The 17,637-nt window shown below is 37.6% G+C and overlaps 1 protein-coding gene across 1 annotated transcript in view; it reads right to left on the bottom strand.

Moving 5' to 3' along the window:
• Nucleotides 1–452: 452 nt before the first annotated feature.
• Nucleotides 453–17,637, bottom strand: part of WDR49 (WD repeat domain 49) — a gene marked incomplete at both ends in the record, with an annotated part of 168,523 nt that continues 151,338 nt past the window's right edge. The window contains one exon of the mRNA XM_080696579.1: nt 453–583. Coding sequence (XP_080552705.1) covers nt 453–583 — 131 coding nt within the window. The remainder of the gene's footprint in view (nt 584–17,637) is intronic.

Raw genomic sequence — 17,637 nt, 5'->3', positions numbered from 1 at the left:
CTAAAAAGAATTAATAGGAAAGGCTGTTAAACAAGGTCCAATTGCCATTTTAGAATCATTGAAAAAAGAAAACAACCCAGAATGAGTAAAAAAGTGAAAAGTTTTCTTCTTCAAATTTGTAATTATTTACTGTCATTAGTTTTATATATTTCAATGTAGGTTTTATAAGAAAAAAAGGTTTATCTATAGAAGCAATTAGTAAGACAACTGGTCAGGATACTTTGTCCTGAAACTGTAAATTTGCATATAAAAGCACTTGAGAACAGATAATAGCAATTAAAATGTCCGCTTCTCTCTTCCATGCAGACAAAGTAAAAATGACAGGTAAAAGCAGCAAGAAAAATCACGACACCTACAGATATTCAGGTATGAAGTAAAAGAAGCGGACAGAATTTTTTATCCATTTTCTGCATGTATTTTTTGTGACAATGAAATGTTTACACTTCTTTCAACTATGATTGCTTCTTGTTTCTTTTTATTCCCACTTCACCACTTGTTTCCTGGTATAATTCCTTGACTTTTCTTTCTCGATCCAAAATTTCTTTGGGGAACAGGTTTTTTTCATCAAATACAGCTTTCAAAGCTATAAAATGATAAAGAAAATGACATATAAATTACATTTGGTTAAGAGAGCCAATGAAAGAGTGGGGAGAAAATTCTCGTTTCCTTTTTTTTTCCCTAAAAAAATTGTGTGTTTCTAAAAACAAAAGCATGTTTGGAGAAATGCTATTCATTTTACTCTAATTTAATTTAAAAAATAAATTTTAACAAAGTTAGTTATATCAATGCATTTATATGATGTAAAAATTCTGCCATTTAGAGCGAAGAGGACTAAAGTAGGTTGTGTTTTCCATTTTTGTTCTTTAATCTACTTAACAGCTATCAAGGACTTATAAAAAGCCAAGAACAAATTATTCTGTATTGAAATAAGACAATTAAAGTAATCAAAACACAGTTTGACTATCAGCATGACTAGACTCGTGCATCTGCAATCCCATCCTTATGAAATACTCTGACCTGCAGGGATCTATGACTTGAGAGGAAAAAAGAGCCAGATTATCTCCATGAATGGATGCATTGTGCATCAGCAAGAAATGAGAGGAAATTGTGCCATGCGTTCCAGAAAATAATTTTGGCCTTTTGCATAAATTTATCATTCCAGCAAATGCTTATTGAATGTATACTGTGCGCAGTGTTCTGTGCTCAGGCATAAATGCGGCACAAATATGACTAAGTCATGGGCTTTTTTTTTTTATACCTGAGTAACCTCAGTATCACATACAAGAGGATGTGGTTCTAAGAGAATATGGGGACATAAATTATGCATGACCTATAAAGAGATTATGACAATGCGCAGAGATCAAGGAGAAAGCTTTAAGAATTGGGTGTATCTAATGTAGGCCTTGACATCCAGACAGGGTTTCGTTGATATAACAAATATGGATATAAAGGATTGACAAGGGGGAAAGAAATGTCAACTGGTGGGAACAAAGTGAAGAAAAATATGGAGAAACAGGAGCTACTGCTGAGGTATCCAAAATATTCACTATAATTTAACAGAAACATAACATATAAGAAGTAAAATGTAAAGTGGAATGAAGTTGGTGCTGGACAAAGGAACACTTTGCATGCCAAGCCAAGGAAAATGAAAAAAAAATAAAGTAAACATTGAGCAACTTCACAATAAAAGGGCATCCTTATATATTAGGGTTTAAAAAAACAAAACAAAACCTCAAGCAAGGCATGGTGACACATGCCTGGAATCCCAGTACTTGTGAGGCTGAGATAGGAGGATCACAGATTTGAGTCCAGCCTCAGCAACTTCATGAGACCCTCAGAAATTTAGGAAAACCATGTCTCAAAATCAAAATTAAAATTGGGTGGGGGCATGGCTCTGATTTAGAAGGCCCTGGGTCCTCAATACCATTTTTTTTTTTAATAAAGTTTTAGAGCCCGGCACCATGGCGCATGCATGTAATCCCCGCGCTTGGGAGGCAGAGACAGGAGGATCATGCCAGCCTCTCTGGCTTTAGAGACCCTGTTTCCAAATAAAAGTATAAAAATAGTTCTAGGAGTGTAGCCCAGAGGTAGAAGAGTTTCCAGGAACCCCAGTACCACTAAATAAATAGATAAATGAATAAATAAATAAATAAATAAATAATAAAATAATAAAATAAAGTTTTAGGATATACATGCTTCTATGCCAATATCTTTCCTCTTGTTTCTTAGAAATTTTATAAACCTGACCAGGAAATTTAAAAAAGAGAAAAAAATAATCTACAAACAAATTCAACTTTAAAAAATTTTCAGAGAAGTGTAGTCTGTGACCTACAAAATATGAAGAAAAGCAGCTAAACAACTGAGAAGGGCAAAAATTATATGAGAAAAAAAACAATAGATAATATAAGAAGGCCAGTGAGAAAGTGCTGTCAAAAAGATGGGCGAGGCTCGCATCCTGCAGTGCAAATGCCTGAGGCTTCATTTGTATCTGTGGAAGCTAGAAGGAAGAGGACAAGGCTGAAAGCACAAGCCCTCCTGATCTGGTTTGGTTCAGAGCAACAAATGAGGCAGGCTTACCTGAAGTATCACACATGGAAGTCTTTTTTTTACTAAAAGCAGCCTATCCTCAAGGGTTGTCAAACATTGAAGACCCTCTGAACCCGCATCCCAACCTCTCACTCCGAGGCCAGTTGCATGTTCCAAGTCTAAGAAAATCCAATTCATCAGGCTAGCTCATTTTAAAAGTAAATTTATAAAACTAGTATAGTGTGGGCACATATGTTTCATAAGTAAAAAGCAGGAACAAATCCATTGGAAAAGCAAAGTGAATCCATACGTATACCACCACCATAAAAATGTGGCCATTGCACTGATAAATAACTATTACCAAGTATTTAAAAATTCAATTAAAAAACTTAAAGGAGCAATTGTATCTGTGAAGGATGACCCCAGAACGGAAGTGAAAGCGCCCTAGGAAGAGATGAAGACACAAGAGAAAGTAGTAAAACGTAAGCTGGCAGAAAACAGGAGGGGGAAACAGGAAATAATCACAATATGCGTTAACACAGTACAAAAATACAATCTGGAAATGAGAAAAGCCAATATAGCAAATAAAATCTTTAAAAGAATCAGACAGGAAGTGAACAGATCTTGAAGATAGTAAAAATAGATGCAATAAGCACATAATTAAAGTAAGTTCTTAATTAAAAGTATAAGACAGATTTAAAGAACATTATTTAATAAAGCTGTCCTCAAGTAAAAGATAACCTCCTTTTAACAAGACGCACTGTGTGCCAGGAAAATTGGAGTCCAAATAAGTACTCCAAACCAAGACAGAGCCTAACAGGGGTATTAGACTTTGGCAGCCAACGAAATGATTGAGTAACTAAAAAGGAGAAAAATATCTATCTTTCATTACCTATCTTTATCATAATAATCAATACCAGAAGACAGGACAATACCACAAAATAAGCAGAAAGAGAATGTATAAGCTAAATTTTTATACATCCAAGCTAACATTTAAATCTAAAAATTATAAATAATTTTAATATTCAAGGAATTCAGAGAATATTGTTGTCAAGAGTCCTTTTTGAGACCCGAATTGAAGATAACCTGATAAATAAGAAAATTTTGAAGAAATCAATATGGTGGTGACAATTTATTATACTTAAATATTAAGTGAGATTAAAACAACGTAGAGCGTAGGATGAAAAAAATCAAAGGTCAGCGCCTCAGGCCTGACAATATAGAAATGTATAATTAGAAATCAGGAAGCTGAGAGAGAAAGAAGCCTTATTAAAGATAAATTAGAGACATATCATTTCAAACTGATGAGTAATAGCAGTATAAACAAGCATAACAAAATACACTTGCAAATATCACATCATTAATGAAATTGTTCAGAGGATTAGGAGACTAACAACATATGCTCATTCTATCATTCCTAGCATGACTCTAATAGTCATCATCCTAGAGAAATGAAGGACTAGAGAAATTATAGGAACCAGAGATTATAAAGTTGACCTCTAGAAAAAAACATATGCCTCCTTCCAAATGCAAAGGAAAAATTACAAATCTGGTGGAAAATTCAAAAATATAAAAAATAAAAGCATGGCATGGTGGCGCATGTAATCCCAGTATTTGGGAGGCTGAGACAGGAGGCCTGAGGTTCGAAGACAGTCTCAGCTCCTACTTAGTGAGGCCCTTTGCAACTCGGTAAGACCCTCTTTCAAAATAAAGAATAAAAAATGGGGCCGTGGGTATAGCTGGGAGGTAGAATGCCCCTGGTTTCCATCCCCAGTACCACAAAAAATAAATAAATAAATAAATAAATAAATAAATAAATAAATAAATAAATATTTTAAAAATAGCATAAAAGACTCTGAGATAAACAGGAGTTTTTAACATATCAATAAATTTAAATGTGTTTATTTTCTAATTTAAAATAAGATATTTTAATTGGACCTAAAGAAATACTCACACATTAAACATTGATTTAAAGATTTTTATATAAATATAAGAAAAGTATACCAAGCAAATTAAAGCCAGAGGAAAATGAAGGTCAAGATCTAAAATCATAAATGTGTACAGAAACCCTAAAAATATATACAGGAACTCACCTATGTAGTTACCAAATAAAACCAAGAGTCAAAATTACACTGTGTATCATCCTGGGGGTGAGGGAAGCTTCTCACTAAATATTTTTTATCTGTTCTAATATTTGAGCTCTGTGAATATGTTTTGTTTCATAGCAATAAGACAAAACTGAATAAAACTGAAACTAGCTGTAAGCAAGCCAGCAAATGAAAAACAACCCTTGCCATTTTCCCAAAGCCAGCAATAGGAGGTGATGTGGATTTGTGTACATTAGCCATTGATCCTGTACTGTGTGGATGCTGAATCACAGGACATTCTGAATCTTTTGAGCTCCTCTGAGATACACTGTAGAAGTCAGAATATTGCTTCTGAAAGAAACTCTAGCTGTTTACTGATAATTTGTCTTTCAGCCAGACAAATTTTCATTGAAATTAAAAAGGTTTCAGGATAATTAAACTCCAAACTAACAACTAAGTCCTTGTAAGATTTTGAGGACAATCTTGCTTGTTCTTTTTTTTTCCTTTTGTGTTAAAATATAGACAATAAAAGTTCATACTAAGGGGTAGATAGCAATTCCTGGGTTTTAGTTTACATTTTTTAAGAAAAAGAATATAAATTTACAAACACTAAATTATTTGTATAAGTGACTAGCTAATTAGAATGAGAAAATAAGCCAGAAATGGTGGCGCACGCCACCTGCGCTTGTGAGGCTGAGACAGGAGGATCTGGGTTCAAATTCAGCCTCAGCAAGTTAGTGAGACCCTGTTTCCAAATAAAGTATAAAATAGGTCTGGGAGTGTAGCCTGGAGGTAGAAAAGCCCCTGGGTTCCACCCCCAGTACCACACCAAAAAAAAAAAAGTATGAGAAAATAAATCTTAATAAATTACTAATAAAATTTATTCTTATTTAAATGCATAGTTCATCTTAAAGCACCCTTAAGTTCCAGCATACACACCAGCTCAAGAACCTCCAACTTTCTACCTTCCATACCACATGACCTAGAATCTTGGTGAGCAGAGTGTCAAAGGGTTAGCCACAGCCACTGTGTATGGATTCATTGGGTCACAGCCTTCATTCATCCTAAAGGCTCTCTTTACACTTACATAGAACCAAAGCCCCTGTGCAGGCAGCATGGTTCCATGTGACAGGATCCCTGGCCCCTCCAATCTCATCTCGGACCATTCTCACTTCACTCTAGTAAAAATGGCCTCTCTATCCCTGAAACATTTCCAATTTTTCTCCACCTCAATGGCTTTATATTTTGTTTCATGTGCTTGGAATATTCTACCTCAAAGTTTTTGTGGAACTTTATATTTCAGAATTCAGCTTAAAATATCAACAACTATGGTTGATGCTCTTCCTAACTATGCCTTATTATATTATCTTGCTTTATTTTTCATAACTCATCAATATCATGACATAAACTTATCTTCTTCTATTTATCTATGTATTTGCTACCTCTCCCCTAAATGATAACTTCAACAACAATAAATTCTTATTTACCCTTATACACAATATACCCTAGCACCCAGTATTGGGTCTGGTTCATGGAGAGAGGATCAAAACATATACTTGTTAAGTGAAGAAACAAATAAACAACTGCCACCTACTCCTCACACTCTAGCATTCTTGCATTCCAGAAACCTGAGGGCTCTAGAACAGTGATCAAAGTATGGTTCTTCATGTCATAGATCCATGTATTTGTTCATTTAATCACAACCCAACTCTGAAAAAATCAATATCTGGTGTTATCAGTAACCATTTACATTCACTATTTCCTACATGGGAAAATATAACTCATATTCATCATTTCACTTTATAGTAGCAAGCTATCTGACAATGCTTGTTTTGATAGTAATCAAAAAGTGTTTTCACAACAATGTAAGTGAAAAATGTAGTGGTCATGAAGTTATCCAAAACATTTTCACTAAAATAAAAGGATTGTGTGATTTAAATATAACAGAGTTGGTTTTCTGTTACCTTCTTCTCCTTCCTTTGCCCACTAATTTGTGTCTAACTACATCAGATAAACAAAAATAACAAAATTCACAAACATACCCCAGTAATAAGGGATTTGGAGGCTATGTAAACAGAGCATGTAAAGACCAACTGTCATTAGTCTGCAAGTATTCTGAACACCTTGTCTCAAATTCAGATTCTCCATCATATTCTAATAGATGAATCCTTATCTATCAAACTGAAATGTGGATAAGAATCACTTGTGAATCTTGTTAAAAATGAGGATTCTGACTCAATAGATAGGGGTGGAGGGCAGCTAAGTTCAGGCTCCCAAGTGATGCACATACTATTTCCCACCACCCAGGTCTTGACATCAAGATTCTAATTCCTGAAGCTAAACTCCAAATAAGCATTGTCAGGGTATCATCTAATTTCACCCTTCCTCGGGTAACACTCAGGGAACAGATGAGCAGGTTGGTGGCAAAGAGTGGCGATTGATCAAAATAATGACGATCTTCATATGACTTTAAGAAATTATTGCTTGAAGTTGTTGAACTTTTTAAATAACCCATTAAGTCCCAAGCTTTCAATTCTGTGACAACTTCAGCACAGATACATTAAAATAAGTTGGAATTAATAACCACGAACTTATATATTAATTAATTAGTATTTTATACCACTTTTATATTATTAGTTATACTTCATATTGTAAACAACATTTTAGTTTTTGTAGGTGTTTCATATTTGGAATAATGGGACAATAATGGGTTTTATATAAGTTTTTTACATATTAATGGCTTTTAAACCCAAAGTTTTAATGTGTGTGCATGAATTTAAAGATAACAATGTATTGTGAACAAAGATATCGAATAATATAAAGTATTTATGCTTCCAAAATGTCTGAGTTTTGTGCACATTCTAAATATAAAGGTATCTAAAAATTGGGGGGAGTAAGTCCTATGTAATAATCTCTCATATTTTTCTTACAATGAATATGCAGTAAGTGCTTTCTTATTGTATTTTAATAATATGAATTTTTGCTAGCACTAGATTGAAGACTATTTTAAAGCACAAAATTAGATTTTACTGAAAGCTTATGAGTATTTTCATCTGTATTTTAGGAGGTAGAGTGAGAACTTTTGTTTCCACATAAAACTATGTCTTGTCTCTAACACACTCTTCCAGATTGTCAGATTCTGGCTGTATATGCTGGTTTTGAACTACTTTTACCTTCATTGCAAACAGTGGATACTATGGTTTGGAAGTGTCCCCCAGAGGGCCATGTGTTAAAGGCTTGGTCAACAGCCTATGATGCTATTGGAAGGTGGTAGAGCCTAAAGGCAGGACCTACTAGAAGGAAGTCAGGTCATTGGAGCATGCCCTTGAAGGGGAAACTGGGACCACATCCTCTTTCTGTCTCTTTCTTTGATTCACAGTGACCACAAGGTGATCAGCCTCTTCTTCCATACACACCTGCCTTGATGTACCACCTTTCCACAAACCCAAAGGCAACAGGGACAAGGAACTGTGGACTGAAATCTGAAACTATAAGACAAAATTAATCTGTTTTCTCTGTAAGATGATATTTTTCATATTTTTGTCATAGCAGCAGAAAGCTGACTAATATAGTAGGTTACCAATCTAGTAGAGATTTAATTGACTTTCTTCCTTGGAAATATCAGTTTGGGTACCTATCTATAAATTTGACTGGAGCTGTTACCTTGCATGAATTGACAACCATTATCAAATCCTAAGTTCTATTTTTCTTTCATATCAGGTTGCAATCCTCCAAACTCACTCTTCCAATATTTCTCCCTCCAACAATATAATATCACTAAGAACTTAAACCTGACCAGAATTGAGGCTGCTTCGCAACTGTCCCTTTTCCCAGAATCTCCATGGATCCCAAACTTCCAGCTCACAACATATGGTTCAACTGGTTTTGCAAGAGCAATACTAACAAGAATCCCTGACAGATTGTCTCTGAGATCCTGTTTTGCCCCATCCAGGTTTATGATCACCTCTGTGTTGTTCAGCAATAAGTGATATTCATCCATCTTGAACAAACTGGGTACAGGGTGACTGACAGGAGGATCTGGGTTTGCAGCCAGCCTCAGCTACATAATGAGGCCCTCTGCAACTTAGTGAGACCCTGTTTCAAAATAAAGAATGAAAAATTGGGCTAGGGGTGTGGCTTGGAGTTGGAATGCCCTGGATTCAACCTTCAGTACCAATATATAAATAAATAAATAGGACTGAGGGTATAGCTCAGAGATAGAATGCTCCTGGGATCAATCCCCAGTTCCAAAAAGAAAAAAAAAACTTAACCACAAAGGACCCCTCTGCTCTCACATATTCCAAGATCAGATACGTCCTTCCTCTGGATTCCCAAATGATTTCTTTATTTACCCTCCTCCATAACAGCTCAAATGTTTTGTCTTTTCTTTGAGATATTCTGCTTTAAGAAATGCTCTCCCTAATGAAATAATCTGAATAAACCCATCTCTATAATTGCCCATGCATTTTGTTCTTGACAGACAATAAAATGATAATAACAAAAAAATCAATTTGCTAAAAGAATCACTAATACAACATTTTATCTACACTGGAAGTTTTAAAGATTTTACAGATACAACATGAATAGGTTCTGGGGAGTTTGTTGGTAAAACTTGACCCAGAACCAGTTCTAAGTACTTTCCAAGTTTTTGAATAAGGCATATCAAAGAGGAATTTCAAGCTGTTTGAGAACCCACTGGGAACAACTTGGAAGCTAAAGGGAGTGTAAAAGATGTCTGAAGTTGAAAGAGAAGGAAAGAGAATATAAAAGGACATTAAAAACCCAGTTGGTAACACTAAAAGTCACCTGGGGATTATGAAGTGTTTGAAAAGTGTTCCAAGTTCCAAAGTGATAGTTTAGAACATTTAAAGTGAGTCTGGCAAAATGCCTTTCATCAAACAATTGCCAAATAACCTTTTTGCACACTGTAATTATGGAGATTGCAAGAATGTGGGTAAAATGCAGTGGGAAGACTTAAGGACTCTGTAATGATAGAATGGAGAAGGGAAATATTGGTAACTGAGATTTATTTAAGTGCTTTTTTATAGTAACAATTTTTAAATTCAGTAGCATCCTCCTGAAAAAGGGATGAACAATTTAAAATGAAAGTGATAAAAATAGACTGTATTATAGTAAAGTGGCTGTTTTTAGGAATAAGCAAAAGCATAAGCTGCCTGGGGAATATGTTTTGAACAGAGGAGGCTGCATCTGGATATATTAATAGTGAGGCCACCTAAGTTTGTGTTCCAAAGTCTGCAACTAGGCTTCATCTTTTACTATCTATGTTAACCTATGTAAAGTACTTAAACTCTTCGTGCCACAAATCCTTCATGTAGAAAATTGGGTCAATAATAATTTTTTATCATTAAGCTATTTATTAGAGTAATAATATAAAATATCTTCAAAACAAAATATATCAAACTCTTACTAGGTTTCAGGCAAAGTGCCAAGGGCTTCACCTAATGTTCACAGCAACATTATGAGGCTGGTACCTAATGCGAATCCCATTTTCAGTCAATCAGAGAAACAGAGTTTAATTGACCCGCTTAAGGTCATCCAAGCTAGGAAGCACTAGAGCTCTGACTCCACGCCAGCCTTAGGCTTGAAATCTCACCTTGACACTATTACTGCTTCTATGTTTTATTCTCTTTATAAATGGCAATTTCCTCAAAGAAAGTCATTACCACCTTCTTAGTGGGGATAATGACTATAATTCCAAAAGTCATAGAATGAGATAAAAGGACCAGGAATCGAAAAGCATAAGAGGTAGATCAGATGAGAATACACCACATTCCAAAGTACTGCCTCGCGGGGCCAAGTGCACTCTGCCATTTCCTTGCTAATGGCCGGGAGCTCTTAGAAGTGTGTCTCCTTTGCCAGGGGCATAGTGTTGAGCTCCTTCACTAAATGGTGTGAAAGGTGAGATGGGGCAGGGAAACCTCTGAGTCTTCCATCAAGGCTTTTTTACCTAAAGAGAGCTGCTTTAGAAAACTCCTTTCCACCACCAACAGATCCAGGAGCTGCCTACTCCTCCTCCAAGCTTTCCAGCAATCCATATGCTCCAGAGGCCATGCTTCAACCATATATAACCTCCTCTGGGTAGCAGTAGGAGCACCTGTAACATATTTTACCAGCTGCCTGCAGAGGAACCCAACAAGTAGGTGCAGAATAAAGTGCCTCAGGCACGCCCAGTGCCAAGAGCAAAGCTCTGACAAGATCCTGAGACGGTGTGTGCTAGCTGACTGTGTGCCTGCACCTGCCCAGCTCACCTGTTTTGTCCAGGAATTTGCTCACGGTGTTCTCAACAAGCCTGCAGGGAAGGCGGCCCCTTCCCTATCTCCCTTGTGGCAAAGCACCCTCCACCCAAAACCTGGACTTCACTGGAGAGTACTGTTTTGCCTTTTCAGAATTTCCATCTCACGTTGAACAAAAGTTGGTAACACTAAGGCACAGTCTGGTAACCCTAAGAGCTGAGAGCTCAAACACTCACAGCTGTACTTTGCATTTTATTAATTTCTATCTCAAACCCTTGGCAAAGTGGTAACAGGGCACTGGAGAAGCAGATTTCTCTTCCATGTCCAGGTACTCCTGTCAGACTTCTGAAGTGCATTTTCTCCAGCACTAGTTTCCAATTGCCACCAGGTCCCAGCGGTGGCTTCTCCACCCCTGACTCCAAAGCCCAGGACCAGTAGCTTCCTCATTGCAGAGTGCCATTTTTTCTGAGATCAGTCTATGAGTAACTTTCTATAATAACCTAAAAGGCAGACAGAGGGCCACCTGTGTGACTCTTCCCCAGGACATCCTCCCCTGCTCCTCCTGATAGGTTCTAGAGAGAGTTCTGAGGTATGGCACTGCCCTGAGGATACGTTCACCTGGGCTGTTTCTAGAAATTTTCCACCTGCAGGAGCCCTAGGGTTTTTCCCTCCCAATCCTCTCCAACAAAGCCAGGGGCTCAGCCCTGGGGTAGGTGAGCTTATTCCATGCAGATTGGTGTGATGTTTCTAGAGAAACCTCACAAATTTGGCCATTATTTTTAACAGAACAGTCTCTGAGTGCTACAGTGGAATGGAAGACTGGTCATTGGACTGGAAATACAAAATATTGCTTCCCACAGCCTTGTTGGACTTAGGAGACAATATGCCATTAAAAAAAGACGTCTACAAAAGAATTTGAAATCAGAAGTGGCATGAGCCTAACTAAAAGTGTGCCTCAGCGCTAACCCATCTAAATTCTGTGCTCAAGATTGAACCTAGAGAGTAGGAGATCTACTTCTGAATTACATCCTCAGCCCTGTATTGTGTTTTAATTTGAAACAGGATTTTTCTAAGTTACTGTGAACTGACGTCAAACTGGTGATCCTCCTATCTCAGCCTCACAAATACTGGGAATACAGGTGTGCACCACTGTGTCCATTGTGGTACATCTCAATTCTTAATTCGATAAAGGTAATAAATCCCATATCCTCTCTGCTGAACCAAAAAATGAGTGGACCCTTTTTGAGAGAAAATAATATTAATTTAAATATATATATGTATATATATATATATTTTATACTTTCTGTCATACAATAGAAATTTACAAGGTTAACGTGCTGAATTACATGAATTGTTTTTGTAGGTTGAACTCATCTTGCATCCCTTGGATGAACCTGAGTTGGCCATGTATGATTTCCTCGATGTGGTTTTGAATGTGTGCTGCTAGTGTTTTGTTTAGAAGTTTCACTTCTAAGCTAAGTTCATCAATGATATAATGATATCGGTCTATAGAAAAATGGAAATAAACCTCAATTTCTCACCCTGCCAAGAGTCAAATCAAGATGGATCAATGACTTGGAAATTAGACGAGATACATTTCAGTTATTTGAAGAGGGATTAAGACCAACACTCCAACATATAAGCAAGGTACAAACCATTTTGGAAAACAGTATGGAATATCCTTAAAGAATGGGAAGAAACATACCATTTGATCCAGCAATACCACTTTTGGGTATCTACCCAAAAGAAAGAAAACCAAACCACCAAACTAATGCATGTGTATCTATGTTCATAGCTGCACAATTCACCAATGCCAAACTATGGAACCAGCCAAGATGTCCATCAACAGATGAATGGATTACAAAACTGTGGGATAGGTACACAATGGAATTTTACTCAGCCATAAAGAAAAACACAGTTACATCATTTATAAGGAAATGGATGGAACTGAAGGACAATATGCTAAGTGAGATTAGTCAGTCACAAAAAATAAGAAATAGAATGCTTTCCCTACTATGCAAAAGCTAGGGGAAAATGGGTAACAGGAGGAACTCTAGAGGAAAAAGGAGATTCTACAGATGAGCAAATAAGGCGACCTAACTGAGGGGATTGGGGGGGAGGGGAAACTCTCTAAAGCACATCATATACTTAAACAAACATATCAAAGTCAATCACTAAGCCAAGCATGGGAAGGAGAGATGAGGAGGGAATAGGGTGAGTAGTGGGTATGAGCTAATTGGGTGATGTATGCATGTGTGTCTCCACCATCTTTTTTTTTTTTTTTTTTTTTTTTTTTTTTTTTTTTTTTTTTTGGTGGTACTGGCCTGGAAACCCTTCTACCTCCGGGCTACATCCCCAGACATACTTTTATACTTTTTTTTTTTTTTTTAATTTGGAAACAGGGTCTCTTAAGCCAGCAAGGCTGGCTTCAAACCTGTGAGATCCTCCTGTCTCTGCCTCCCACGCTCAAGGATTACAAGCGTGCGCCCACACCCGGCTCCACTATCTTTTATCCCATTATGATGTATGACTACAATGTACCAGTAAAAAATTTAAAAAAGAAACAAAGATGGAGAAAATGAATAAGACATTGGTAATTTTAATAACACTCTAGAAATGAAAGTGTGTGTGTGTCTGTATAAATTTAGACATTAATAAAATATGAAACTAGGAACTAATTAGATAAAAATTTTTAAAAGACTGGCAAAAGACCAAATTAGTAAAGTCAAGATAAAATATCCAAACCAAAGTCTAAACCAGAAAGCAAAACGGAAAGAAGAGCATAGCAACATCTGTGATATGATTAAACACTCTACCATGCAGATAAGCACAATCTTAGAATAATAGGAGAGAGGAGGAATGGGAAAGAAATAATATTTGAAAAGAATAATGGCTGTGAAAATGTTCACAATTGAGGAAAGATGCATTCAAGAATTTCTATACACCCTAAGCAGTATAAATATACAGGAAATTATACTGAGATCCATCACAGTAAAATTTCTAAAAACCAAGGATTAAGGTGTTAAAAGCATCCAGAACAAGAAACTTTAATATTATTAAGAATATGATTTAAATAGAAACTATGAGATCAAGGAAACATGTCTAAATATCCTTTCAAAGTGAAAATGAAATAAATGCATTTTTAGACCCATTAAAAAGTGGGAAAATTATTGGTATGTAGACCCATATTCTTGGAAATACTGCAATGAGATTTTTGGAACAGAGGACCTGACCTCAGATGGAAGTCTGGCGCCACAAGAAGGACCAAAGAGCAGGGGAGAGTGTGTCATGCCTCTGGAGTGACTGCAGAAAAAAATAATCCAAAAAGGGAAGAGGCCATAGAGGAGAGAAAACTGAACCATTCAGAAAACTTGATTAGAACATTTCAATGGCTCCTCATTTCTGATAAAGTAAATGCCATGGTTCTTAGCACAGCACTTAGTATATTAAGCGCTCCATGATCTGGACCCTCTACCTACCTAGCCTACCACTCCTTCTAGAATCCAGCCATTTGCAACTATACTAATTTTCCTTAGCACACCATGCTACTCATCCCACTTTATATTTATATTGTTGTTTGATTTTTTTGATAATTGCCATTCTGATTGGGGTTATATGGAATCTCAGTAAAGTTTTGATTTGCATCTCCCTGATTACTAATAATGTTGAACATTTTTTCATGCATTTATTGACAGTTTGTATTTCTTCTTTTCTGAAGTGTCTAGTTAGTTCAATTTCCCATTTCTTCATTGTGATATTAGGGGTTTTTTTAGTGTTAGGTCTTTTAAGTACTTTGTATATTCTAGATATTAGTCCTCTATCAGAGGAATAGCTGGCCAAGATCTCCTCTCATTCTGTAGGCTCTTTCTTTAGCCTTGATGGTTTTCTTTGATAAAAAGAAACTTTTTACTTTAATAACATCCCCTTTATTATTCTTTATTTTAATTTCCTGAGCTTTGGAGAGACTCCTGCTTGTCTATACTAAGAACTATATCCTTTTAAAGAGGTTTTGGTTGATGCTTTTAAAATTTTTTTTGATACTGCCGATTAAACCCAGGGGCATTCTACCTCTAAGATACATCCCAGCTCTTATTTTTCATTTTGAAACAGAGTCTTGTTAGGTTGTAGAGAGTTTTGCTATGTGCTGAGGTTGTCCTCAAACCTCTCTGATCCTCCGTCTCAGCCTCACCAGAACTGAAATTTCAGGTGTGCCATCACACCTGGCTAGTTTGTGACATTTTTAAGAGCTGTTTTAACTCTCAGAAAAGTTGGATGAGGAGAAACATTTTTACTGGAAAAAAAGATAAAAAGAAGCTGGGCATGGTGGCGCACGCTTGTAATCCCCGCGCTTGGGAGGCTGAGACAGGAGGATTACACGGGTTCGAAGCCAGCCTCAGCTACTTAGTGAGGCTCTCAGCAACCTAGTGAGACCCTGTTTCCAAATAAAATATAAAAAAGGTCTGGGAGTATATCCAGGAGGTAGAAAGCCTCTGGGTTCCACCCCCAGTACCACCAAAAAAAAAAAAAAAAAGATAAAGCATCTTTTTAAAAAACCGGGTTGTCAAGTGTGATGGCACACACATGTAATCCCAGTACTTAAGAGACTGAGTCAGAAGGATTCTAGGTTCAAGACCAGCCTTAGCATCTTAGTGAGACTCTCAACATCTTGGTGAGACCCTTTTCAAAACAAAACATAAAAAATGTAGCTCAAAGTGTAACTTAGAAGTAGAATGTCCCTGAGTTCAGTCACTAGTACCAAAATAAATAAGTAAACAAAAATAAAAACTAAAAAAATTGCAGAAAAATAGAACATGGAAAAATCTAAGTTCATTTATTTTTCTTTGAAAATTTCTTAAATTTTTTTCAGGTATTTTCACCCAGTTATGACCCCCTAATCCCCAACACACAAGTCCTGGCTGCCCATAAGAATTCATCTAAGCCTTCCTCCTATCACAGAATATGAAAGGTCGCCCATGAGCTGGGCCTCTCACAGCTGAATAGGGGTGCTTGTTTCTGCTTACCTGTCTCCCTTTGCTGCCTCTCCAGCTACTGCACACTCCTGTTATCCCTGTATCTTGCCTGGATTCTGACTCCTTGATCCATCTTGGTTTCCCCCTGTTTGCAAGCCCTGGGTCTGGACTATCTGTCCAACTTTTCCTTGGTGCTCTGGATCTGTCTTTCAATATCTGTTCCTTATATCTTCCCATCTGTCACTCACAAGAGCAAGATAACTACCTATCCTCCTTCCTGAAGGTAGATCATCGTGGTGAAAAGTGATAGGGTGACAGATTGCAAGCCCCATCAGATATACTAAAGATTACTTAGAGCCCCAAAATGTATGGCTTCACAGATTCAAGAGAAATGAGCAGAAACCATAGATGACCTTCATGACAACAAGCAAATTATTATAATTTAGCAAAGAGGATTTCTAAGGAAAGATCAAAGAAAATAAACACTAAGCACACTTAAAAGGATGCCATTGGGGAATGACAGCTATACCATGCATCTAAGTGGGATTTCAAAAAGCAAAAAAAAAAAAATTGAGCTTCTGTTCTCCTCTTCCATAGGAGATAGAATGAAGCAGAGAAGCTTAAATTTCCACAAGTGTGGACATAAGAAAACATCCCCCTACTTCAAGGGGTACTACTGCTCAAGGGTGAAATTCAACCCCATGTCAGAGAAATTGAAAAGCCAAGAACACAGGTCTCCAGTTGCTGTGATGCAGTTCTGGTGTTTTGACGGTTGCAAGTTGAAGACTTGCACTTTTCATTAATTATTTTAAATGAGCTCCCCTGCCGCGTGCATATGTTCTCTAACTGCTTTAGCAGGTTGTACTGCCTGTGCTCCCACCAGGCTCCTCTTCGTGGAAAAGACTTTTGTGCAGAAATTATTCTTCAGAAACTCAGAAGACCAGAAGATGGCGACCGAGAAAAGCGGGGCTTAAGAGCCCCGCTAACAACCAATCTCCATTACCACAAAATCAACGCCTTTCATAGCCAGAAAACACCATCACCAGAGAAACAAAAAAATCACCAGGCTCCAGAGAGAAAGCGGACTGAGAACAGAGCTCAGAGCCACAGAGGAGATAACTGGCCTCACGCCCGAGGACACAGCAGCAGCGCCATACAGCTGGCGGTAGCGGCAAATTCACCGGACGGCTACAGCAAGCCGAGGTGAGCCTCTGCAGAACAGCCAGGCGGGATTTCTCGCCGCAGGTAAAATCTAAAGCTCCCAGTGGCTGAGCTCAGCACACGCCGCAGGGATTCAGAGTGGAAATCAAAACCAAGAAGAAATACGCCAGCATCACGGCCAAGGGTGTGGCAGCGGCGCCATATTGCCACCGGCGGCAGCAGCAGAGAATTCACCGAATCAAGTACAGCTACATCTGCGTACTCAAGAACAGTGAGTCAAATTGCGGGCCACAGAGGAGAAATCCCAGTACTGTACTCCCTGGGACTTGACCCAGTGGGGGAAGGGCAGTGGCAGAGATATCACACCATAGGAGAACATGCAACCTGGCACCCCCCACAGTCTAAAGCAGCCTCTATCGACTCTCTGGGTCGGAGACTCTGTGATACAACCCAGTAAAGGAGTAGTGGGGTCTGAGATACTACTGACTCGAGATTCAGAACACCTTAAGTGAAGTCATAGTGACCCAAGGGAAGAACCCAGAGAAGGCACAAACATCCGAAATCATGGGAAAGAGGAATAAAGCTGGAGTAATGAATGCGCACAACCCCACAACATCAGAACCCGATAAAACAGAAAAT

The sequence above is a fragment of the Muscardinus avellanarius genome, assembly GCF_963383645.1.
Source record: "Muscardinus avellanarius genome assembly, chromosome: 5".
Classification (NCBI taxonomy): Eukaryota; Metazoa; Chordata; class Mammalia; order Rodentia; family Gliridae; genus Muscardinus; species Muscardinus avellanarius.
The sequence above is the reverse complement of the archived record's forward strand: the minus strand, read 5'-3'. Positions and strand labels throughout refer to the sequence as shown.